The following is a 27,461-nucleotide window of genomic DNA, read 5'->3' on the forward strand; positions in this document are numbered from 1 at the left end:
TGTGACTTGTGGATTGGGAAGGTGTGCTCATTTTAACTAGATTTTGTCATTTGAAAATTATCATTGTCCTCACATCATAAGCTGAAACTTGCAATGAGAGCAAACTATTTCAATTAATAGTTTTTACAAACGTTCCCCAGAGTCTTACATACAACTTTGTTTGACTTTCCAAATACAATGTACACTATAAATGATATCACTATTCCTTCATTCAACATGAACAGAAATGAGCTAAAATGGCATGCAGTTTATTAACCATAATAATCTTCACAATATTTCTGATAAAAGTAGCTATTAACGTACCCAAATATTAACATGGTGCAAAAGTACCACAGTGCTATTTACAGTGATTCAAGTTTGTATCTATATATTCTGTTTTTAACTTTATTATTAACTGTTGCTATCAATAAATTATTTTGTACTAAATGATTCCTGATATTTGACCTGCTTTCTCTTTCAGTTGGAGAAAAGCACCTAACACAGGTTTGCTATTCGGCACAATGGTGAAAATTTACACCACAATATCACTGCCAACACTTTGTATGCAGCAGGGAATTTATGGGGAAATTGGTTATGATAAAAGACAGCAAATGCCTCCAGGCTGAGGGAAGTAAACACAGCTACTTTAGGTATGCAACCAAATTATCTTCACTCTTGGAATATTCTTCAAAGTTAAAATAATCTTAAATAACTGTAAACTATGACTGATCAGTGATAAAACCAACATGTTTTCTGGCTACGACTGAATAGCATTCATTGAGTTCTTTTGGGTGAACCTCCCAAAAGGAAATGAAAGTTTTAGCTACAACCAGGTCATGACTACGGCAGGCAGTAAGTTGGCAATGTCTGTGTGCATAGCTCTATGGAAACTACAGCACCACACAAACTATTAAACAGCTGCATTTAATAAAATCTTGCCTATTTCCATGGTTTCAAGGTAATGGCTGTTTGCAGACAGACAGTTGCTGTGCTTGCGTATGTAAAGAGTTCAGTGAATTGATTTAAGAGTTCAAGATCATGCAATCAAGCTCACTAACTGTACATTTTTACTTCCACATGCTGAATTAAGAATGCAATTATTCAATAAATATGTGGAGCAGCCTCTGATTTCATTCAAAGTTTATAGCGGCCAATAAAACCGCAGAAATTTTTTGAACAAGCAATTTTGATGGTGGGAATATGAAAATACAGCCAATTATTATGCAAACTAATAATAATAGTCCTCAAATCTCTGATAAGCTGTTTGACTGATTTGCAACTCATTCAATTTGTTAACTCAGTTGTGGATTGCACAATATCTCATCTAAGTAGCTAAGTGAAAGGAGCAAAACTCATGAGGTATCACTTCTGACACTGCTGCACAATATATTCTCTATTTACACAGTCAGGTGACTTTTAGGACAGAGAGCTTGTTCAGTGATGTCTGATAGCGATTGTAGTGCCTCCAACACCCTTTCCATTCTTTCTATGTAGCTTATCAGGAATCTCTCCTGCTCTTACTTCCTGCCATTGGATGGACTTGCAGGTTGATACTTAACCTGTTTGGCCATGTTACATCCACATCTTTCTTGGCCCTCAACTCCAGGGCTGAGTCTCGAACCCAGAGTTTCTATCTCAGAGAGTGGGATACTATTGAATTGATTTATCGTTATTACACATATTGGGAGACAGTGAAATGTATTGCTTCTTGCAAACTATACAGAAAAAACATACTATTCATAGGGGAGAAGAAAAGAAGATACAGAATATAGTGTTGCAGTTACCAATAGGGTGTAGAGAAAGGTCAGCTTAATATGTGAAAGGACCATTCAAAAGCCTGATGGCAGCAGAGAAGAAGCTGTTCTTGAGTAGGTTTGTACACATTTTCAGACTTTTGTATCTTTTTCCCAACAGAAGAAGGTGGAAGAGAATATGTCCAGGTTGCGTGGGGTCCTTGATTATGCTGATTGCTTTCCCAAGGCAATGGGAAGTGTAGATGGAGTCAATGGATGGGAGGCTGGTTTGCGTGATGGACTATTCTTTGTAGTTTCTTGCAGTCTTGGACAGAGCCGGAGCCATACCAAGCTGTGACGCATCCCGAAAAAAAGCTTTCTATGGTGCATCTGTAAAAACTGGTGAGAGCCATAGCCGACATGCTGAATTTTCTTAGCCTTCTGAGAATGTAGAGGCATTGAGGGGCTTTCTTAACTATAGTGTTGACCAGGACAGGTTGTTGATGATCTGAGCACCTAATAACTTGAAGATCTCGACCACCTCCACTTCTTCATCCACAGCACTGCAAAACAAATGTGCTTCCTACTAGTCTGATCACTTTTTACAATTATAGCTTCTTGCTTCCCCAACCAGCCCCTGCTGTGGCCAGGGTAGTGTTGGTCCTTTCAGCCTCCATCTTTCATCATAGGTTCTACAGGGAGGCTGTATTCCATGTTGTAATATTCCTGAAATAAGAATCAAAGTGCTGGAAACACTCAGTAGATCAGGTAGTACCTGCAAAGTAACAAAATGAATGGTTGAGGTTGATGATCTTTAATATCTCTATTAATATATTTAATAAGTGATAGCATAGGTTTTGAAAGGCTGAGTCCTTCTTGATTGTAGGCATTCTAAATGTATTTGCAGCTATTCACTTCCCCAGAGAAAATCTGCCCAAATCATGGAATTGTTGGGCAAGGATTATGTTGATTGATGAACTGGTACAGCATATTTAATAATGTTGTGCTTGTTTGTTCCATTTGCAACATTTCTCCAGACTTTAATCGCACCGCATTCAGTGGTAACTGCTTCAGATAGCTCCAAATTAAAATCCTGAAAAATTTCAAGTTTGCTCTTCACTGCAGCTAGAAACACAACATCTGTGACTTGGACCTCCACTAATGCTCCACGATCACCACTAGATTTTACCAATCATGATTGGATACCCCAATTCTGTGCGTGCACCCCTTTTCCTCCCCCCCGCAACATTTCCTTTTAGGATGAGCAGACCCACTGATCTGCTCATTTTCACCTATTGCTTCTGTCTATCCATATCTCTTCCCCACTACCAATCCACCCTGCAAGTAAAAATATCTTTCATTCTATTTAGCGATCCACTACAAATTATCTTTCCATCATCCCCACACCAATAAATCTACCCCCACCCCAAATCCAATGCTCTCTCATCCCACCATTGTTATAGGGGCGGCACAGTGATTAGCACTGCTGCCTCACAGCACCAGGGATCTAGGTTTGATTCCTGACTTGGGTCACTGTCTGTGTGGAGTTTGCACATTCTCCCTGTGTCTGCATGGGTTCCCAAGCAGCAATTTGCTGCTTTGCCTCACAGGAATTCCTTATGTTCCTCTTTCTGTCTCTGTCTGCTTGCTCTTTGTGTTTGCATCTGTGCACTCAAGGTCTTCATTCTCCAGCTCCTCTGTTCATAACTCGTCTTTGCACCTCTTCTTTGTGCCTTCCAGCTTTTTACTTAAATTCCTTCCTGCTGGTACTGCTTCTGAGTCAAAGGTGTCATGACAACGGATCATAGCCTTGCATTACTGATGGACATATTGACTTTTAAGTAAGATGTGCTTTATAAGCAAGAACTGAAACTGTAAAGTAACCACATGCTGGAAAATTCCAATGTGGATTATACTTGACCAACTAATCCAGAGAAAATGGAATATTGCACATTTTTCCAGACAAAGACACTTCAAAGGAAGAGGAGCAATGCAAAAACTGACATGTAATTTCCTGTTGTGGAGACAATGGAGGCTGATTACCATCTCTGCAGCAACCATCTCCTGTGAGTTATAAGAACATAAGAACATAAGAAATAGGAGCAGGAGTAGGCCATCCAGCCCTTCGAGCCTGCCCCACCATTCAATAAGATCATGGCTGATCTGTCGCTGCTCAGTTCCACTTTCCTGCCCTCTCCCCATAACCCTTAATCCCCTCTCCTATCAAAAACCCATCAACCCGCGTCTTAAAAATATTTAGCGAGGCAGCCTCCACCACTTCAACGGGCAGAGAATTCCAGAGATTCACCACCCTTTGAGTGAAGAAGTTCCTCCTCAACTCCGTTCTAAACCGCCCCCCTTTTATCTTGAGGCTGTGCCCCCTAGTCCTACTGTCTTTTTTGAGTGGGAAGAGTCTTTCCACCTCTATCCTATCCATCCCATTCATCATCTTGTATGTCTCAATGAGATCTCCCCTCATTCTTCTAAACTCTAACGAGTACAAGCCTAGTTTATTCAGCCTCTCCTCATAGCTCAACCCCCTCACTCCGGTATCAGCCTAGTAAACCTCCTCTGCACTCCCTCCAAGGCCAAAATATCTTTGCGCAGGTGCGGCGCCCAAAACTGCACACAGTACTCCAGCTGCGGCCTCACCAATGCCCTATACAGCTGCAGCAAGACCTCCCTACTTTTATATTCAATCCCCCTCGCTATGAAGGCCAGCATCCCATTCGCCTTCCTGACCACCTGCTGCACCTGCAAGCTGGGTTTTTGCACAAGGACCCCAAGGTCCCTCTGCACCGTCGCCTGCATCATAGTTACATCATAGAATCCTACAGTGCAGAAGGAGGCCATTCACCCATCAAATCTGTACCAAAGACAGTCCCACCCAGGCCCTGTCCCCATAACCCCATGTATTTACTCTAGCTAGCCCCCTGACATTAAGCAGCAATTTAACATTGTTAATCCACACATCTTTGGACTGTGGGAGGAAACTAGAGCACCTGGAGGAAACCCACACAGACACGGGGAGAATGTGGAAACTCCACACAGAAAGTGACCCAAGCCAGGGATTGAACCCAGGTCCCTGGCACTGTCAGGCAGCAGTGCTAACCACTGTGCCACCGTGCCATCCTAGACTGTGGACGTGACATGAATTGAAAGAAAGCAACTCTGAATGAAATACTTGTTTGTGTTTTATCCTTTCCAGGAATACACAAGAAAAAGGGGTTAAAAATTAACTGGATCCTGGTCTCTTCGTGCTAGTCTGGTGTTCTAGTTCCACTGTGTTAGTGTATGCTGTAAAAGTCGGAGCTGAAATACATCTACTAGGCATCCCTGCGTTTACAGGTTAAAAAAGTCTCTCTCTCTTTCTGTCTCTCCCTCTCTCTTTGATTGCTGGAAGCAAGTTCAGTATAATCACAATTGCAAAGGAAACAGGACAACTCCTTTCAGCTAACCTGCAGAACCAAAAATCTCCAAACCAAACACTCAACTGCCAAACCCAGCACTACTGGAATCACCCAACTTAATAGTTACAATGTTCCACAATCTACCCCTCATGGACAAGCCAAAGACTGATTTGTACATATCTTTTTCACTTTTATTTTTGGATTCACTTCTCATTTATTATGTAGTGTGCTATATTTTGTTATTTTCTTCCAATGTTTTAGTAACTAAAAGTCTTACCTTTTTTTTAAACTCAAGAAAATCTGCTTAAATCAATGGTAAAGGGATCATTTATATTTTTTTAATAAAAGACATTTGTCCATGTAGTCTGGTGACATCTTTTACGACTGGCCCTGGGGCAAAGTCCCCCTAATTTGTTATGATGCCAGATGAGATAACCCCAGTTGGTTTTGTGTTACCAGATGAAGGGTGATGAATGGTCCTCCTTCATTATTCAACCCTCTCAGTTGGTGATATCCAGGTTAATTTAGAAAGAATTCTCCCCTTGTGGTTACCTTTTTCCAGTCCAAATGAATTTATGTCTTACAACGAGCCAATTTAAGCAGATTTTGTAAAACTCAAGTTCAAACATTATTAAAACAGTTACAAATTCTACAGATGTTAAAGAAATGTTAAATTTTCTGTAGCTGGTTGATTTGATTTATTATTGTCACATATATTAGCAGACATTGAGAAGTTTTTTTTTGCGTACTACGCAGACAAAGCATACCAGTCATAGAGAAGGAAATGAAAGAGTGCAGAATGTACTGTTACAGTTATAGCTAGGGTGTAGAGAAGGATCAACTTAATGCAAAATATGTCTTTCAAAAGTCTGGTGGCAGCAGGGAAGAAGCTGTTCTTGAATCGTTTGATATGTGACCTCAGACTTTGTATCTTTTTCCCAATGGAAGAAGATAGAAAAGACAATGTCCGAGGTGTATGGGGTCCTTAGTTATGCTGGCTGCTTTACTGAGGCAGCGGGAAGTGTAGACAGAGTTAATGGATGGTAGGCTGGTTTGAGTGATGGATTGGGCTACACTCCCAATCTTTTGTAGTTCCTTGCGGTCTTGGGCAGAGCAGGAGCCATACCAAGCTGTGATACAACCAGAAAGAGTGCTTTCTAAGTTGCACCTGTAAAGGCTGGTGAGAGTCATAACTGACATGCCAAATTTCCTTCATCTTCTAAGAAAGTAGAGGCGTTGGTGGGCTTTGTTCACTATAGTGTTGGCATGGGCGAGAGGAAACCAGGACAGGTTGTTGGTGATTTAAACACCTAAAAACTTGAAGCTCTTGATCCTTCCTACTTCATCTCCACTGATGTAGACAGGGGCACGTTCTCCTTCTACTGTACTGCTTCCAAGTCAAAGTCTGTCAAAGTGGACAGTGCCAGAATTTTTACTGATGGCTGATAGTATTAGAGCAAGTGATGGTGCAGTGGTGTGAATATGCATCTTACTTTTAAAAAATATTGGTGCCTATGGGGATTATAACAACAGCTATGAGTCCTGATTGATAATGGTGCAAGATGTTGATGGTTTGGGAAAGTATTAGTTGTCCTGGAAGGTTCATTCACTGACTTTTATTATCTGTGTCAGGTCATTGAGGTTTTATACGCACTGCACCCAAGTCCTCAGGACCAGACGCCAGAAGTTATCGTCTTTGCAGACACACTTCCATTCCCTTTCAGGGTACGTTCCTCAGACATCCTGGCCCACTGTAGAAACATGATTGATATGAAACATGCATTTCCTCTTTTTACCCACCATCACTAAGACCTCTAGAACTGCATCAAAATAGCCTCATGCCTCTATCCTCTACCTTCTATCAATGTTTATGTGAGATTGTTCAAATGTCTGTTGTAGCATTACTGCACCTTAAAAGGGGTAGACTGCCTTTAAGATACCAAGGCTAGGTAATGTGAGATGCCAGTTAGCAGTTCTCCCACCCTGGGCTGCATGCTACAATCATGCAGATAAGCAGGCAACATGAAGTTCAAGTGTTACCATTCTCAAAGGGGCCAGGAACAGGGCAGTTGTGCATCACAATGTCCCCCCTTGCTCCATATTGAGCCTAATGAAGGCTGGAATTTTCTGGCTGTTCATGCCTACCACCGCTAACAGCAGGAATTTGACGCTCAGCCAAATCTCAATTCACCACAGCAGGATCAGAGAATCTCAGCTGCGGGCAAGGTCAGAGAATTCTGGCCCCAACTCTCTCTCTGTGCCTGCTGTGTCAAAATAGCAGAGGCAAGGGATGAGATTGCGGAGCCTTTAGCTTTGATCTTTGGGTCCTCACTGTCCACGGGAATTGTGCCAGAGAACTGGAGAGTGGCGAATGTTGTTCATCTCTTCAAGAAAGGAAATAGGAATGACCCTGGTAATTGTAGGCCGGTTAGTCTTACTTCAGTGGTCGGTAAGTTAATGGAAAGGGTCCTGAGAGACAGGATTTATGACCATTTGGAAAGATGCAGTTTAATCCAGGATAGTCAGCACGGTTTTGTGAGGGGTAAGTCCTGCCTCACAAATTTGATTGAATTATTTGAGGAAGTAACTAAGTGTGTAGACGAAGGTAGAGCAGTTGATGTCATATACATGGATTTTAGTAAGGCGTTTGATAAGGTTCCCAATGGTAGGCTCATGAAGAAAGTAAGGAGGTGTGGGATTGAAGGAAATTTGGCCGATTGGATAAGTAACTGGCTGTCTCATAGAAGACAGAGGATGGTGGTGGAGGGAAAATTTTCAGACTGGAGGCCAGTTACCAGCGGTGTACCACATGGATCGGTGCTGGGTCCTCTGCGACTTGTGATTTTTATCAATGACTTGGAAGAAGGGGCTGAAGAGTGTGTTAATAAATTTGCTGATGACACCAAGAATGGTGGACTAGTGGATGAGGTGGAGGGCACTTGTAGGCTGCGAAAAGACATTGATAGGATGCAGAGCTGGGCAGAAAAGTGGCAGATGGAGTTTAACCCTGATAAGTGCGAGGTGACTCATTTTGGTAGGACAAACTTGAATACAGGGTCAATGGCAGGGTTCTGAGGAATGTGGAGGAACAGAGAGATCTTGGGGTTCATATCCACAGATCTCTGAAGGTTGCCACTCAAGTGGATAGAGCTGTGACGAAGGCTTATAGTGTGTTAGTGTTTAATAACAGGAGGTTTGAGTTTAAGAGCCGTGGAGTTATTCTGCAACTGTACCGGACCTTGGAGAGACCACATTTGGAATATTCTGTGCTGTTCTATTCACCTCACTATAAGAAGGATATGGAAGCATTGGAGAGGGTGCAGAGGAGATTTACCAGGATGCTGCCTGGTTTGGAGGGTAGGACTTATGAGGAAAGCTTGAGGGAGCTGGGGCTTTTCTCTTTAGAGCAGAGGAGGATGAAAGGGAACTTAATAGAAGTTTATAAGATGATGAGGGGAATAGATAGAGTGGACGTGCAGAGACTATTTCCTCGGTGGATGTAGCTGTTACTAGGGGGCATAACTGTAAGGTTGGTGGGAGATATAGGAGGGATGTCCAAGGTAGATTCTTTACTCAGAGAGTGGTTGGGGTGTGGAATGGACTGCCTGCTGTGATAGTGAAGTCGGACACTTTAGAAACTTTCAAGCGGTTATTGGATAGGCACAAGGAGCACTCCAGAATGATAGGGAGTGGGATAGCTTGATTTTGGGTTTGGACATAGCTTGGCACAACATTGAGGGCCAAAGGGCCTGTACTGTGCTATACTGTTCTATATTCTATGCTTTTAAAACATAATGTTAAGGATCTCAATTAGGTTACCCTTCAGCCTTCTCTTTTCATAATAAACTCAGCTGTTCATTCTTTCCTCATCAAACTCCTTGCTCAGTAGTGCTGATCTCTGAATTGGATGTTTGTTTATTAGCTAAGTTAGGGAATAACATTTAGAAAGTCATTGAAACAAAAAGACTCATTCTGATTTACAATAATACCGGCTTCAGTGCATCAGCTTCTCATTGCTGCTGAGTGAACTGATTTAATGACATGACTGGTGTGCATCCAGATAACATATTAATAAATTAGCTGCTTAGTTGTTTCCTTCATGATGATAGAATCCCTACAGTGCAGAAGGAAGCCATTCAGCCCATACAGTCTGCCCCCATCACAGTCCCACCCAGATCCTATACCCGTAATACCCTGCTAATCCCTCAGACACTAAGGGGCAATTTAGCATGGCCTATCCACCTAACCCACACATTTTTGGATTGTGGGAGGAAACCAGAGCACTAGAGGAAACCCACACAGACACAGGGAGAATGTGCAAACTCTACAAGTGACCCAAGCTGGGAATCGAACCTGGATCCCTAGTGCTATGAGGCAGCAGTGCTAACCACTATGCCACCTATATCAAAATCATGCAGAGTGGGAGATTACTGCGTGAAAAGGGATCATCACATTGGTGGCAATACGTAACAGCAAATCAGCTTTCACTGAAATGTGATCTAATTCAATGATGTCAGTGGACATCTTATTTATTACACTACTTTGATGTCATATTAGGTGTTGCCATGGTCACTCTGGTACTTGCAATATAAATGCTGCACCTTAAAACATTGAGGGAAGAAAGGGACCTTTCGGTAGACACTATAGGACATTAGGTGAGCAACCTCACAGTAGTCAAAACAAGAATGATTCCAGTTTAACTGTTTTAAAAGATGGGTATTTTTACCCGTAAAATGACAGTGTTTGACAATTCCTACTACGACAGTGAACTACAAGGGATCAAAAGTAAAGATGCCACATTAATGTAGGAATCGGTTTTATTTCCCAATAATTACTTTCCTTTAATATATTTATGTGTAAGAAATATGATTTCACAATGCTTGTGTTATTGGGCTAGTTACCCAGAAAGCTAGACGAATGATGCAGAAACATGAGCTATGTCCTACCCGCAACATGCACAATAATTTCTGTGTGTATCAGGTTTAACTCCAACAACTGAAGAGTTTTCCCATTGACCTTCACTGATCTCAGCCAGATGTGCTTGGGGCCTTGCTCAGATGAACATTGACTCAATATCATGGTCAGCTACTCTCACATCTTCAGCTCTTTCTATCCATGGCTTTGATTAAGTCTGTGATGAAAATGATGTACACTGCACATAACTGGTCCCCACCAGTTCTGTTAATGACAGTCGTCTCCAGATATTATTGTATTATCTGAATTATGAATGAATTAAATGTTTTAAAAGATAAAAAAGAAAGACTTGTACATATATATATAGTAATTTTTGAGCAATGTCCCTCAAGCAGCAATGAAATAAGTGGCTGGATCATTTGTTGTCAATGCTAGTGGATAAATGTTGGCTAGATTAAAGGGAGAACACCCCATTTTGTCAAAAAGTGTGCATCCATCTCAAAGAGCAGACACAGCTTTGCGTTAATGTCTCATTGAAAGACAGTACCTCCAACAATACTTCACTCCCACAGTATTGCACAAGAGTGTCAGACTTGATTATGTCCTCAAGCCTCCAGAACGGGGCTTCAACCTACAACCTTCTAAATTAAAGGTGAGACTATTACCATACGACTAAACCAAACACTAATGTTGTGTTAATGGATTAGCCAGAACAATTTCTCACCACCTTCAATCGCTATATGCAAGCCCTTCGCCGCAGCTTGCAATGGAACCCATTGCCTAAACATTAAACCCTCTCTTCATATTCAACGCAGGATAACTTATGCAAGCTGTGGGGCCTCAAAAATGGCAGGAACATCAAACGATATGGCAGCTCTGCATGAGTCATTTCGAAGGTTTGCAACGCATGGGGACACTGGTGCCACTGGCAATGAAATGAATGGGAAAAACTGGTCCAAAATCTGCAAAGATTGCAAAGTCATCGATGGCAAAACAGTCACTTCAACTGACGTGGACATTCTCTTTTCAAAAGTAAAGTAGGTACCAGGTATTGACTAACAATATGATTTTCTTCTAATTTATGCCTTCATATAAGATAATGTTATAAGCCAGTTCAGTGACTCAGTCATTGATGTAGTTATGGTCATTTCCAGCCCCAGTGAGGCTATCAGGAAGATCATGATTACTGTTCTATCTTCATACAGATCACCAAACATACTGATGTAGTACAGTAGTTATCTAATCGACAGAGTTCTATACCATCATTCTTTTTATTCTTTCAAAAGGATGTGGGCATTGCTGACAAAGATAGTTTTCATTTTCCATCCCCAGTTGTCCATGAGAAGGTGGTGGTGAGCTGCATTCTTGAACTGCTGCGGTCCATGTGGTGAAGGCACCAGGACAGTGCTGTTTCATAGGAAGTTCCAGGATTTTGTTTCACTGATGAAGAAGGAATGACAATATATTGTCAAGTCCGAATGATGACTTAGAGGAAAACTTGCAGAATAGTGTTCCAATGTGTCTCCTGCCTTTGTCCTTCAATAGGCAAGATGATAAGATTCTCTGTTGTTTGAGAATCACTGCCTGACAATTGTGTGGTGCAAATATTACTTTCAGTCCAAGTCTGAAAGTTGTCTGTCCTGCTGCATATGGGCACAGAATGCTTCATTGTTTCAGGGGCTGGGAGTGGTACTGAACACTGCAATCATCAGTGAACATTTCCTTTTCTGAGATGATAGAGGGAAGATCATTGTTGAAGCAGCTGAAAATGGTTGGGCCTAGGACATAACCTGAGGAACTCTGACTGATGCCCTGGAACTGAGATGATTGCCTTCCAAAAACAGAACCAACTACTTTTATACTTACAATCATGGTCACACATCTGAAAAGAACAAGACAAGTAATAAAAAAAATTACATAAGAACATAAGAAATAGGAGCAGGAGTAGGCCAACAGGCCCTTCGAACCTGCCCCGCCATTCAATAAGATCATGGCTGATCTGTCGTGGCTCAGTTCCACTTTCCCGCCCTCTCCCCATAACCCTTAATCCCCTCACTTATCAAAAACCCATCAACCCGCGTCTTAAAAATATTTAGCAAGGTAGCCTCCACCACTTCAACGGGCAGAGAATTCCAGAGATTCACCACCCTTTGAGTGAAGAAGTTCCTCCTCAACTCCGTTCTAAACCGCCCCCCCTTTATCTTGAGGCTGTGCCCCCTAGTCCTACTATCCTTTCTGAGCGGGAAGAGTCTCTCCACCTCTATCCTATCCATCCCATTCATCATCTTATACGTCTCAATGAGATCTCCCCTCATTCTTCTAAACTCTAATGAGTACAAGCCTAATTTATTCAGCCTCTCCTCATAGCTCAACCCCCTCAACTCCGGCATCAGCCTAGTAAAACCTCCTCTGCACTGCCTCCAAGGCCAAAATATCCTTGCATAAGTACGGCGACCAAAACTGCACACAGTACTCCAGCTGCGGCCTCACCAATGCCCTATACAGCCGCAGCAAGACCTCCCTACTTTTATATTCAATCCCCCTCGCGATGAAGGCCAGCATCCCATTCGCCTTCCTGACCACCTGCTGCACCTGCGAGCTGGGTTTTTGCGACTCATCACAAAGACCCCGAGGTCCCTCTGCACCGTCGCCTGCTGCAGTTTTTCTCCACGTAAGTAATAATCCTTCCTACCATTATTCCTACCAAAGTGGATCACCTCGCGCTTGCCAACATTAAATTCCATTTGCCATTTCCTGGCCCATTCGCCCAGCCTATCTAGATCCTTCTGTAGACTCTCCCCACCCTCCACACAATTTGCCTTTCCACCAATTTTGGTGTCATCAGCAAATTTCGACACCCTACACTCGGTTCCCTCCTCCAGATCATCTATATAAATGGTAAATAGCTGAGGCCCCAGCACAGACCCCTGGGGCACTCCACTAGTCACCATCCGCCAATCTGAATAGCACCCATTGACCCCCACTCTCTGCCTCCTATTTGACAACCAGTCCTCTATCCACGCTAACACCCTACCCCCAACTCCATGCCCCCTGACCTTCTGCAATAACCTCTTGTGAGGTACCTTGTCAAACGCCTTCTGAAAATCAAGAAAGACCACATCCACCGGCTCTCCTCTATCCACTGCCCTAGACACATCCTCATAGAACTCCAGTAAATTTGTCAGACACGACTTCCCTTTAACGAAACCATGCTGCGTCTGCTCTATCAAGCAGTTCCCCTCAAGATGCCTCGCTATTTCCTCCTTGATGACGGATTCTAACATTTTACCTACAACAGACGTTAAACTAACCGGCCTATAATTCCCCGCCTTTTGCCTGGCACCCTTCTTAAACAATGGCGTAACATTAGCCGTTTTCCAATCTTCCGGCACTTCCATCTATTGCTTTAACACACCCAGCTGAACATCCAACAATATTTTGAATGTCCTTTTTGCTTTTCTTGCTGGCAAGGCTAGAATTAATTGGCTATCCCTAATTCCCAAAAAGGTGGTCTAAGTCACTTTCTTGATCCACTGCAGTTTGTGCGGTGAAGATACTTCCAATAATGATATTAGGGAGGGATTTTAACGTGACAATAATAAAGGAAGTGATGTATTTGATGTTAGGAAGGTGTGTGACGTGATGGGAACTTGCGGGTGGTGATGTACCCATGAGCTACTATCCTCCCAGGTTGGTGAGTTTTGCAGGTGATGTATAAGAAACCTTTGGCAAGTTGCTGCAGTGCAACCTCCAGATGGTAGACACTGCTGCCACTGTGTGCTGGTGGTGGACGCAGGGTGTTTAAGGTGATGGATGAGATACCAATCACATGGGCTGCTTTGGCTTGGATGATATTGATCTTCTTGAGGGTCATTGGAGTTCATCAAGGCAAAGGAGGAGTATTCCATCATACTCTTGATTTCTGTATTGTAATTTTGTAGAAAAGATTTGGTCACTTACCACAGAATTCCACAGGTTTTCACCCCAGCTTCTTCTGCTTCTGTAGCCAAAAGTATTTATGTGGCTGATTTCTGGTCTGTGATGACTCCAGGATGTTGATGGCAGGGGATTTGATCATGGCAATGCCATTGAATGAGAACAGGAGATGGTTAAACTCTCTCTTGTTCAAGATGGTCATTGCCTGACACTTGTATGAAGCAAATGTTACTTGTTACTTACCAGCTCAAGCCTGAATGTTGTCCAGATCTTACGGGCAGCACGGCAGCACAGTGGTTAGCAGAGCTGCTTCACAGCTCCAGGGACCTGGGTTCGATTCCTGACTTTGGTCACTGTCTGTGTGAAGTTTGCACATTCTTCCTGTGTCTGCATGGGTTTCCTCTGGGTGCTCCAGTTTCCTCCCATAGTCCAAAGATGTGCAGGTTAGGTTGATTGGCCATGCTAAAATTTCCCCTTAGAGTCCTGAGATGCATAGGTTAGAGGGATTAGTGAGTAAAATATGCAGGGATATGGGGGTGGGTCTGGGTGGGATTGTGATTGGCGCAGACTTGATGGGTCAAAAGGCTTCTGCACTGTAGGATTTCTATGATGATTTACTGCAGATGAACATGAAGTGCTTCACTATCTGAAGAATTACAAATCGAACTCAACACTGTGCAATTATTAGAGATGTTCCCACTTCTGCAGTTGATTGAGGAACAATTATTGATAAAGCATCTGAAGGTGATTAGGCTGAGGATGATGCCTGGAGGCACTCCAGCTGTGATATTCTGGGTCTGAGATGATTAGCCTCCAATAACCACAAACATTTTCCTTTGTGCTAGGGATGACTCCACCCTCAAGAATTACTCCTCTGATTCTCATTGACTTCAGTTTGCCTAAAGCTCCTTGAGTCTACATTCTGTGAAATGCTGTTGTGACATCAAGGGCAGTCAACCTCAGCTCAGCTCCTTTGTGCACATTTGGAACAAGGCTGTAATGGGGTCAGGAGTTGAATGGCTCAGTTGGAATTCAAACTGAGCATCATTGAACAGGTCAATGCTGAATAATTGCTGCTTATTTGCACTGTTGATGACACCTTCCATCACTTTATTGATAATTGAGAGTAGAAGGATGAGGCAATAATTGGTTGATTGGATTTAGTGATTTTAGTGGTCAGGACATTTTTGGGCAACTTCCCACGTTGCCAGTTAGATGACAATGCTGCAGCTTGGCTAGAGGTACAGTTATTTCTGGAGTACAAGTCTTCAGTACTGGTACCTGGAAGTTGTCAGGTCCATAGGGCAGAATTTTCCCACCGCAGGAATCAGAGCAGGTAGGACACGAACCATGTTAAAGTTCGTTGACCTCAGGTGGGATTTTCTGGCATTAGGGCAAGCGAGGCTGGGAGTTCAGGTGTTTCTTGTATTTCAGTGCACTCAATGGGCCAAAGGGCCTCTTCTACATTGTATGATTTTATGATTAAGGAAGGAATAGCAGGACATTTAGAAAATCATAAGTCAGTCAGTCAGGCAGAGAGGGAAATGGTACTTATAAATTTATTGGTATTCTTTGAGGATGCAACAAGGAGGGTGGATAAAGGAGGACCAGTAGATGTAGGAATTTACAAAAGACGTTCAATAACGTGCCACATAAAAAATAACTAAACGAGATAAGAGCTCAAGGTGTTGGGGTAATATATTAGCAATGGATGTTTTAGCTAAAAGGAAACACGTTTGGGATAAATATGTCATTTTCAATTGGTAAACTGTAACTAGTGGAGTGCCACAGGGATTAGTGCAGCAGCCTCAATGATTTACAATCCATATTAATGATCTGGATGAAGGGACTTAATGTATTGAAGCCAGATTTTCTGATGTTACAAAAACAGATAGGAAAGCAAGTTGGGAGGATGATATAAAGAATTTGCAAAAGGAACATAGATATGATAAGTGAGTGGACAAAAATTTGGGAGATGGAATATAATGGGGCAAAATGCATTCTATTCCTCCAGTTTATTTAAGGGGGGAAATTATTTAAAGGGAGAAATCCTCAAACATTAATCACAAAAAGTTGGCATTGCAGGTATAGCAAGTACTTAGGAAAATATCAAATGGAATGCTGGCCTTGATTGCAAGGGGGGAATAGAGCATAAAAGTGAGGAAGTATTGCTGCAACTGCACAGGGTATTGGCGAGACTACATAGAGTACTGAGGACAGTTTGGTCTACATGTCCGTGTGCACTGGAAGCAGTTCAGAGAATATTCATGGTAGCTGCTGGAATTTAAATTCAGTTCATAAAAATCTAGAATTAAACAGCTAGTCTCAGTAGTGGTGATGATGAAACCATTGTCAACTGTTGTGAAGTCTCATCTGCTTCATTAAATGTCCTTTAGGGAAGGAATTCTGCTGTCCCTTCCTGGTCTGGCCTACACGTGAATACAACCCACAGCAATATGGTTGACTTCTAATTGCCCTCTGAAATGGACTAGGAAGCCACTCAACTCGAGGACAGTTAGGAGTGAGCAACAAGTGCTGGCCTTCCCAGCGATGTTCACATTCCATTAAAAAGAGTAAATAAAAAAAAAGCAGCCACCATGGAATGTCAACCTCCAGCATTTGGACAAGCCATCTTTCTGACCTTACCTTCTTTCCTTGGCCATGTTTTAATATCTGATACTCTGTGAAGTTTTTATTGCTTTTTGTGCATGCCTGGGGAAGTCGTATGTGCTTTGTGCATTGGTGAGTGGTTGGACGTATCTGTACGTTTTAAACCTTTTTGTTAATATTTTCCATATCTTTCCCCAAGTGAGTTTTATTAATAAAACAAACCTCTTGTTAACTCCGGGAATCTGGCTGGCTTAATTCTTACACATGACTGTATGCAGTTAAATACAGACTGAATTGATTATATCACATTTCATTTAAATTCAAACTCTCTCATATAACTAATCCAAGAAAGGGACTAGGGTAGGAGTCAGCTTATCCCTCCTAACTAGGTCATAACAAGGTATACAAAATAGCAAGTCAAAAAGATTAATTAGAATAATACTTTACATTAAGCTATGGAAGTAGAGCTTGGGGGTGACAGGTTTTTAATAATTAAAACAATTTTAGGACTAATGTTAAGAAATCTCTCAAAAAGGAAGTGCACAATATTTGGAAAGCCTTTACAGCACTGCTTGTGGGCTGGGATGAAGTGAAGGGTCTGCTCCAGATCTAACAAACTGCCTTTGCCAACTGCCTGCACTTCCCCCATCATCAGGCTCCTAGCCCCCGATTCGAATTCTCAGACACTTCCCCATAATCTCTCACAACTAGACTCACTTATTCTCAGGTAGGCTCAGGTGTGGCTTTGTAGTGCAGGATTTCTTGCCCGCTAGGCCTCCATTCAGGCTGGTTATGGCCTGAAAATAGAGAAAAACAAAATTAAAGACTACTTGCAGTTAAAATCTAAAGGATGTTCAGGAAGCCCATAATTCTGGAATTCCCAAATTTCAAGACAGCATCCAGACATGGAAAACACCTCTAATCTAAAATCCAGACCTGCAGGATGCAGGTTGCCTGCTAGTGGAAAAGAAATAAAGGTATCCAGGATGTCTTAGAAGCTGAATAGAGGGGGTTAATCATGTTTTAATTTCAGATCCAAGTCAGCGCGAGTAATTACCTTTGAAGAGTTTAAAATGGCTCTGGCAGAACTTGCTCCAAAGAGATTTAAAGGCAAAAGTCAAGAGGAAGCATTGGCATCAATTTATGCTCTGATTGCTGGGAGAGATCCAACTAATGCAGGAGTGACGGTAAGCAAATCAAAGCTCAGGTCTGGAATTATTACATCATTTTTATTTAAATGTCATTGAGATTCCAGTCAGTTTCCTTACTGGATCTTCAGTTTTATTGGGTTGCTAAACTTTATTCTAAAATTCCTGAACTCCGGTGGTGGGGTGGTGGTCGGGGTGGATGATGAATTCACTGACCCTGTTCCCCACTGGTGGGAATCCAGCTGAATGGGGTGTTGGGGCTAAATTGGGATTTTTGACGTCAATCCTGTCATCATTTACCCCGTCTGCACCATCCCCCCACCCTCCCCAGCCCCCACTCAGGTTCCTGCCTAGACCAGGCGGGAACCCATTGATTATTCCAAACAGCTCGTTTTAATGTAATTAGTGAGCTTAAAGCCCGATTCAAAGCCCTCCTGCCATTCATCCGCCTCCCCAGTGGGATTTGCACCGGATGGGCTTTGTTGCTGTCCATGAGCATTGTGGACATTGGTGCATTGGACCTTGAGGGGCATCAAGTAGATAAATGCAGCTACTGCCAGGCTGAAGAGGGAGGATCCACCCAAAGATCTGGGGTTGGGCTGCAGGCAAGAGGTTGACATAGAACATAGAACATAGAAAAACTACAACACAAACAGGCCCTTTGGCCCACAAGTTGCGCCGAACATATCTCTACCTACTAAGCTTAGCTATAACCGTCAATCCTACTAACTCCTATGTACTCATCCGGAAGTCTCTCAAAAGACCCTATCGAATCTGCCTCCACCACCACCATCGGCAGACGATTCCACTCACCGACCACCCTCTGAGTGAAAAACTTACCCCTGACATCTCCTCTGTACCTACTCCCCAGCGTCCTAAACTTGTGTCTTCTTGTGGCAGCCATTTCAGCCCTGAGGAAAAGCCTCTGCGAATCCACCTGATCAATACCTCTCTTACACATGTCTATCAGGTCACCTCTCATCCTTAGTCTCTCCAAGGAGAAAAGACTGAGCTCCCTCAACCTATCCTCATAAGGCATGCCACCCAATCCAGGCAACATCCTTGTAAATCTCCTCTGCACCCTTTCAATGGCTTCCATCCTTTGTGTAATAAGGTGACCAGAACTGAGCACAGTACTCTGTGGGGTCTGACCAGGGTCTTATACAGCTGCAGCATTATCTCCCGACTCCTAAACTCAATTCCTCGATTGATGAAGGCCAGTACACCATATGCCTTCTGAGCCACATCCTCTACTTGCAAAGCCAATTTGAGAGTCCTATGAACCTGGACCCCAAGATCCTTCTGATCTTCCACACTGCTAAGAGTCTTGCCCTTCATATTATATTCCTTCATCCCATCTGACCTACCAAAATGAACCACTGCACACTTACCCGGGTTGAAGTCCATCTGCCACTTCTCTGCCCAGAATTGCATCCTAACTATGTCACAATGCAACTTCTGACATCCCTCCAAACTATCCACTATCAAACTATTCGTGTCATCGGCAAACTTACCAACCCATCCCTCCACTTCCTCATCCAGGTCATTTATAAAAATCACAAACAGCAAGAGTCCCAGAACAGATCCCTGAGGCACTCCACTGGTGACTGACCTCCATGCAGAAAAAGACCCATCTCCCACCACTCTCTGCCTTCTGTGGGCAAGCCAGTTCTGGATCCACAAAGCAACGTCCCCTTGGATCCCATGCCCCCTCACTTTCTCAATAAGCCTTGCATGGGGGACCTTATCGAATGCCTTGCTGAAGTCCATATAAACCACATCTGCCACTCTTCCTTTGTTAATGTGTTTAGTCACATTTTCAAAAAACTCAACCAGGCTCGTAAGGCACGATCTGCCTTTGACAAAGCCTTGCTGACTACTTTTGATCACACGATACTTCTCTAAACGTTCATAAATCCTGTCTTTCAGGATCTTCGCCATCAACTTACCAACCACTGAGGCTAGACTCACCGGTCGATAATTTCCTGGGCTATCTCTACTCGCTTTCTTGAATATAGGAACCACATCCGCAATCATCCAATCCTCTGGAACCTCTCCCGTCTCCATTGATGATATAAAGATCATCACCAGGGGCTGTGCAATCTCTTCCCTCACCTCCCACAGTAACCTGGGGTACATCCCATCTGGTCCCAGCGACTTATCTATCTTGATGCTATTCAAAAGCTCCAACACATCCTCTTTCTTAATGTCCACATACTCAAGCTTTTCAGTCCACCGCAAGCCTGCACTATAACCACCAAGATCCTTTTCCACCATGAATACTGAAGTAAAGTATTCATTGAGCACCCCTGTTATTTCTACCGGTTCTATACAAACGTTCCCACTGTCACATTTTATAGGTCCAATTCCTTCACATCTCATCCTTTTGCTCTTCACATACTTGTAGAATGCCTTAGGGTTTTAAGAACATAAGAACATAAGAAATAGGAGCAGGAGTAGGCCATCTGGCCCTTCGAGCCTGCCCCGCCATTCAATAAAATCATGGCTGATCTGTCGTGGCTCAGTTCCACATTCCCGCCCTCTCCCCATAACCCTTAATCCCCTCTCTTATCAAAAACCCATCAACCCGTGTCTTAAAAATATTTAGCAAGGTAGCCTCCACCACTTCAACGGGCAGAGAATTCCAGAGATTCACCACCCTTTGAGTGAAGAAGTTCCTCCTCAACTCCGTTCTAAACCGCACCCCCCTTTATCTTGAGGCTGTGCCCCCTAGTCCTATTGTCCTTTCTGAGCGGGAAGAGTCTCTCCACCTCTATCCTATCCATCCCATTCATCATCTTATACGTCTCAATCAGATCTCCCCTCATTCTTCTAAACTCTAACGAGTACAAGCCTAGTTTATTCAGCCTCTCCTCATAGCTCAACCCCCTCAACTCCGGCATCAGCCTAGTAAACCTCCTCTGCACTCCCTCCAAGGCCAAAAATCCTTGCGTAAGTACGGCGCCCAAAACTGCACACAGTACTCCAGCTGCGGCCTCACCAATGCTCTATACAGCCGCAGCAAGACCTCCCTACTTTTATATTCAATCCCCCTCGCTATGAAGGCCAGCATCCCATTCGCCTTCCTGATCACCTGCAAGCTGGGTTTTTGCGACTCATGCACAAGGACCCCGAGGTCCCTCTGCACTGTCGCCTGCTGCAGTTTTTCGCCACGTAAGTGATAATCCTTCCTACCATTATTCCTATCAAAGTGGATCACCTCGCACTTGCCAACATTAAATTCCATTTGCCATTTCCTGGCCCATTCGCCCAGCCTATCTAGATCCTTCTGTAGACTCTCCACACCCTCCGCACAATTTGCCTTTCCTCCAATCTTGGTGTCATCAGCAAATTTCGACACCCTACACTCGGTTCCCTCCTCCAGATCATCTATATAAATGGTAAATAGCTGAGGCCCCAGCACCGACCCCTGAGGCACTCCACTAGTCACCATCTGCCAATCCGAATAGCACCCATTGACTCCCACTCTCTGCCTCCTATTTGACAACCAGTCCTCTATCCACGCTAACACCCTACCCCCAACTCCCTGTCCCCTGACCTTCTGCAATAACCTCCTGTGAGGTACCTTGTCAAATGCCTTCTGAAAATCCAGAAAGACCACATCCACCGGCTCTCCTCTATCCACCGCCCTAGACACATCCTCATAGAACTCCAGTAAATTTGTCAGACACGACTTCCCTTTAACGAAACCGTGCTGCGTCTGCTCTATCAAGCAATTCCTCTCAAGATGCCTTGCTATTTCCTCCTTGATGACGGATTCTAACATTTTACCTACAACAGACGTTAAACTAACTGGCCTATAATTCCCTGCCTTTTGCCTGGCACCCTTCTTAAACAACGGCGTAACATTAGCCACTTTCCAATCTTCTGGCACTTCCCCGGAATCCAGCGACGTCTGGAAAATAACCACCAAGGCATCCACTATCACCTCCGCCATTTCCTTCAGAACCCTCGGATGCATTCCATCCGGTCCTGGGGACTTGTCCACAATCAGTCCCTCCAGTCTGTCGAGCACCCCCTCTCTAGTAATAGTAATGGCATTAAGACCCTCCAGTTCTACCACCTTTCCATCTCTAACACCCGGCAAATTATTCACGTCCTCCTCCGTGAAGACAGAAACAAAAATGTTATTCAGTTATTAAAAGTTAAAAGTTATTATTTTCCTTAATCTTACCTGCCAAGGCCTTCTCATGACCCCTTCTGGCTCTCCTAATTTCCTTCTTTAAGTTCCTTCCTACAAGCCGTAAACTCCTTTAGATCCCTAACACTACCTAGCTCCCTGAACCTTTTGTACGTTTTTCTTTTTGACTAGTTTCATCACAACTTTCATGCATCACGGTTCCTGTAGCCTATCAGAACTTCCATATCTCATCGGAACATTGTCGTGCAGAACTCCAGACAAACATTCCTTGAAAATCTGCCACCTTACTTCAGTACATTTCCCTGAGAAAACCTTTTTTCAATTTATGCCTCTAAATTCCTGCCTGATGGCTTCATATTTCCCCTTTCTCCAAACAAACACTCTCCTAGCTTGCCTGATCCTATCTCTCTGCAATGCTAGTGTAAAGGAGACAGAGTTATGATCACTATCCCCAAAATGCCCTCCCATCGAGAGATCTGACACCTGTCCAGGTTCATTACCCAATACCAGATCAAGTACAGCCTCTCCTCTTGTTGGCTTATACACATACTGTGTTAGGAAACCCTCCTGAACACACCTAACAAACTCCTCCCCATCCAAATCCCTTACCATAGGGATATTCCTATAAATATTGGGGAAATTAAAGTCTCCCATCATGGCAACTCTGTTATTATTATATCTCTCAAGGATCTATTTTCCTATCTGCTCCTCAACAACCCTGTTACTACTGGGCGGCCTATAGAAAACACCCAGTAAAATGATTGACCCCTTCTTGTTCTGAACTTCCACCCACAGAGACTCTGTGGACAATCCCTCCACGGCGTCCACCTTCTCTACAGCATCTCCCACAGGATGGGGTTCTAGTGGTTAGACTGCCCCTTCTAACCCTGGGAAACCTGAACATCACTCCTGTCATGGTGATTTCAGGCATCTTGCTAATCAAAATCTTCATTCATGTCTGTCAACTGTGAAAACTTTGAGGTGGCCTGTTCACTTTAATCTCCATCTCCCTTGAAATCCTGGCGTACTTCCAAATCCCAGCAGCACTCCATTCAGCAGAAGGGATTCTCCTTTCTCACTCTATGAAGCATTGAGTAGGGCTGGATGCTATGGTATAAAGCAGTTTAATTATACTTAAATGCATTTAAATCCATGCAAATCAATGCAAACCTTTCTAGGCATGAACCTGATCACATCAGTGGGCTGGTGCGGGGAAAATCTCAAACTGAGATTTCTCTAGCAGAAATCCTGTTATGGCTGTCTCGTGACATTTAACAGCAATAATGGAGTTTGCGCCTGTGGTGGCAAATGGGCCTTCTAAATTTCACCTCAACAGGATGAGACAGGTACAATTGGTCTGACCACAGATCTGCAACAACCACACAACTGGGTACAGATTCAAACAAGCTAAAGCCTGCGATCTGGACAGCTTCAAGATCCCTTTAGTTTATAGCAATCATAGTGGCAACATTATTTCATAAGTGGGAAGGACCTGGTGCATAGCTATGAGGAGAGCAAAGCTAACTACTGGAGTGTGTTATTTGTATATTAATTGAATGCAAGTGATGGGCATTAACTGGAGTTATGTAAGCACATACAATGAAACACGTCTTGAAACTATGGTGTGGTTGAGTTCGGAGATGTTTGCTTGTAATGTTTAACTGTGTAAATAAGTGTCGGACTGAGTAACAATCTTTTAGGCTCTATGCTTATTTCCATGTTGCTGATGCCTATGGGAGACTATTAATACAGATCTTGTTTCTGACCTCTTTAGTATCCTTTCCTCCAATGGTGATACTTAATCACCATCAAAACATTAAAAATAGAAGCAGGAGCAGGCTGTTTGGCCCTTGGAGCCTGCTCCACCATTCGTTATGACCATGGCTGACCTTCACTAACCCTAATACTACGTTTAAATCTGGTCTCTTTTTGACAGATGCTGACCTGAGTATTTGCAGCATTTTCAGTTTTTATTTTACCCATTGTGCAATATGTCTACAAAAATTCTAGTTATCTTAAATTGAAAACCTGACGTATTTGGCATAATTACAAGACGGCATCTTGCCTTTCTAGTGCACATGGTTGCTTCAATCATTTATTTTCATTTTTGAAGTGCTTTGTAGTCATGAAATGATTGAATCCAGAGCATCTTATATGAGCGCAACGCAAGTTTGTTATAAAACTGACCGGCTCCAAATTTTGTAAGTAGACCAGATATCTATCTGTACCTGTATCTTCAAGTCGAATAAAGCATTTCTTCTTTTAGGTTGCACAAAAAGGAGGCGGTGTTGAAAGACTCACAGACACCTCTAAGTACACTGGATCCCACAAAGAACGCTTTGATGAAAGTGGCAAAGGGAAAGGGATAAGTGGTAGGGAGGACATAGCAGAAAACACAGGTTATGTGAGGAATTACAAAGGAGCTGGAACCTACGATGATAAAGTGAGAAAATAACGAACATAAAATGCTCGCCAGAACATTGTCAGTAAATGATTCAATCGCCCTTTGTTAATTTGCTCAAGGTCCTCCGGTGTTTTCAATAAAATAACCAAATTACATCTGTATTTTTACTTTAATTTCTGCTACTTTCTATGTAACAAGCGCAACAGAGTCATAACTGTGAGAAACAAAGGGCTGACGACGGCGCTACACTCACCCACAGGCTGTATTTTTTCAATTGATATGGAATAGACAAAACTGGATTTGAGAGGAGAATTTCCTACTACAGACCTTATGAAATGATGCCCAGTTCACTCTTTATTGACAGAAAACATCCCATTCTAAAGTTCTACTCTCAAGCAATTTATCTACTGAGTTAAAACATGAACTGTTCCAAGTACAGACGTGTAGGAAATGCAAGTTTACGTTGACAGTTTTTTATTAATGTTGGTCAGGCTGAAGTGCTGAGTGGAGCACTTTCCTGCTTATATACTTAATAGCAGCATAAAACATTTCCAGGTTCGGTAAAGCACAGCTTCCTCTCCTTTACCCAGTCATTGGTTTGTGAAATACATTAATGCATACCTCCTGTTTTCAAAATGTTATTTGCTCTTGTGATGTTTTTGTCACACTAATACATTAATTCAAATTATTTTCCCTCACCTGGTGGTGCAGTAAGGCAGACTTCTGTCTGTCTCCATAGTTAGCTATTCCAGAACAGGCTGCCAGTCTGTCACCAGAGGCTTATAGCTTGAGGAGTGTCACCCCACATCAAGCATGGCTGACCAGGAGTCTTTTTTTTATTCATTTGTGGGACATGGGTGTCACTGGCTAGCAAGTATTTATTGCCCATCCTTAATTGTCCTTGGGAAGGTGGCAGTGAGCTTCTTCTTGAATCGCTGCAGTCCATGTTCTGTGGGTTAGGGAGGGAATTCCAGGATTTTGATCCAGCGACTGCATGAAAATGGTGATATATTTCCAAGTCAGGATGGTGAATGGCTGGAGGGGAACTTGCAGGTGGTGGTGTTCCTATGTACTTGCTGACCTAATCCTTCTAAATGGAAGTGGTCGTGGGTTTGTAACATGCTGTCTAAGGATCTTTGCTGAATTGCTGAAGTGCATCTTGTAGATAGTACACACTGCTGCTATAGAGTGTTGGTGTTGGAGGGAGTGGATGTTTGTCGATGTGGTGCCAATCAAGCGGGCTGCTTTGTGCTGGATGGTATCAAGCTTCTTGAGTGTTGTTGGAACTGTACCCATCCAGTCAAGTTCAGAGTAATCCATCACACTTCTGACTTGTGCCTTGTAGATGGCAGATAGGATTTGGGCAGTCTGAAAGTGAGTTACTTGCCGCAGTATTCCTAGCCTCTGACCTGCTCTTGTAGCCATTGCGTTTATGTGGTGAGTCCAGTTGAATTTCTGATCAATGGTAATCCCAAGGATGTTGACAGCGGGGGAATTCAGTGATGGTAATCCCATTAAATGTCAAGGGGCAGTGGTAAGAGTGTCTCTTATTGGTGATGGTCATTTCCTGACATTTCTCCCACTCTTATTGCCAGCTATTGACATGTTGGGAAGATCTTGCAGATTGTTACACGCAACCTGTTTGGCCACATTATGAAAGCACCTTTTTTTCCTTTGGTCATCAGGTCCTATGGTGGTACTTGAACCCAGAGCTTCTGGTGCAGAGGTAGGGATGCTAGCCGCTGCACCACAAGACCGCTCTCTTTGAATTATTTAGTGAGGTGTAAATTCTTAGAAAAACTCAAAATTGTTCCTTTGCCCAATGTAGAAAATATTCTGTCAACTGTAGGTTCAGATATTAGTAAAGCTGAATTCAAGGGAAATGTTCAAGACCATTTTGAATCCCATTCACCAAATCTAGAAGGATAAACCTTATCAATCGGCCAGTAAAGCTCTTTTCAGCTTGCTTTACTTGAATTGAACAGATGCATGGGAACACCATCTCCTGCAAGCTTCCCTCCTAGCCACATACCATCCTGATTTGGAATTATATCAAAGACAGTTCCTTCACTGTCGCTGGGTCAAAATCCTGGAACTCCCTAACAGCACTGTGGATGTATCTACACCATATGGATCACAGTGGTTCAAGAAAGCAGCTCACCAGTACATTCTCAAAGGCAATTCATCCCACATCCTGTGAAAGAATTTTTTTAAAGTTCAATTTAACTTGACTGTGGTATCACTCTTACTTTTAAACATAGTGTCCCAATCTCTGTGGAGCCAGCCTTGCTGGCTCTAATAGGCCCTGCCCATCAGAGTGACAGCGAAAACCACACACTCTGATTCGTTGTGCACTGAGTGCCAGAAAATCTGGACTGGAAACTTGGGTGTGCATCCAGAGAGGTACACACCAGGTTTCAGTCAGAACTGGACACCGCCAGATTTCGGCAAATATTTACCCCTCATCCAACATCACAAAAACCAATTATCTAGTTATTATCCCATTGTCATTTAGTGGACTTTGGTGTGTGAAAATTGTCTGCCACATTTCTTACGTTACAACTGTTACTACATGTCGACTATAAAATACTTGAGTTGTCCTGAACTTGACTGATTCCTGGGATGAAGGAATTACCTCATGAGAAAAGGTTGAGCAGATTGGGCCTATATCCATTGGAGTTTAGAAGAATGAGGTAGATGCTGGGACAGTGAGGAGTTAGACAGATTTTTAATTGGTAATAGGTTGAAGGGTTATGGGGGGAAGGCAGGAAAATAGGGATGAGGAGCATATCAGCCATGATTGAATGGCGGAGCAGACTCCATGGGCCGCATATGTCTTATAAAATACAAACTTATGAGGGGTTGTTAATTAAAATGATGAGACCCCAAGAGGAGTTGATAGAGTGGTGAATACTGAGAGGGTATTTACACTTGTAGGGGTATTTAGAAATAGGGGACATAATTCGAAAATTTGAAAAAATGGCAGAGTATTTGTTCTGGCATGAGAAACGGAATACTGCCTGCTGATGGCACCGGTGTGTTTTCAGACCAAATTTTACGCCAGATTAGTAATAATTATTATGACCATGAAGATCACACCGCTCCAGCAGTGTGCTCCCTTTGATTCCCCTGCCCCACAACAACTTAACTGCTGCAAGCACTGGG

The 27,461-nt window shown here is 43.1% G+C and overlaps 1 protein-coding gene across 1 annotated transcript; it reads left to right on the forward strand.

Moving 5' to 3' along the window:
- The first annotated feature begins 10,876 nt into the window (after window positions 1-10,876).
- LOC145342570 (tubulin polymerization-promoting protein family member 3-like) lies at window positions 10,877-24,347 on the forward strand. Its single transcript, XM_080188125.1, has 3 exons — window positions 10,877-11,073; window positions 17,616-17,769; window positions 24,159-24,347. The coding sequence occupies exons 1-3, from the start codon at window positions 10,883-10,885 to the stop codon at window positions 24,345-24,347; spliced, it is 534 nt and encodes a 177-aa protein (XP_080044251.1). The 5' UTR covers window positions 10,877-10,882.
- The last annotated feature ends 3,114 nt before the right edge of the window (window positions 24,348-27,461 follow it).

This window comes from Carcharhinus amblyrhynchos, chromosome 4 (assembly GCF_965287045.1).
Source record: "Carcharhinus amblyrhynchos chromosome 4, sCarAmb.v2.hapA, whole genome shotgun sequence".
NCBI classification, from domain to species: Eukaryota; Metazoa; Chordata; class Chondrichthyes; order Carcharhiniformes; family Carcharhinidae; genus Carcharhinus; species Carcharhinus amblyrhynchos.

What these genes read in the sequence shown, in the direction of transcription:
- LOC145342570 (XM_080188125.1), top strand. Translation starts at nt 10,883, where the DNA reads ATGGCAGGAACATCAAACGATATGGCAGCTCTGCATGAGTCATTTCGA. An exon ending in ATTCTCTTTTCAAAAGTAAA is followed by an intron (nt 11,074 to 17,615) that starts GTAGGTACCAGG and finishes TTTTAATTTCAG; the next exon opens with ATCCAAGTCAGCGCGAGTAA. An exon ending in CAACTAATGCAGGAGTGACG is followed by an intron (nt 17,770 to 24,158) that starts GTAAGCAAATCA and finishes TTCTTCTTTTAG; the next exon opens with GTTGCACAAAAAGGAGGCGG.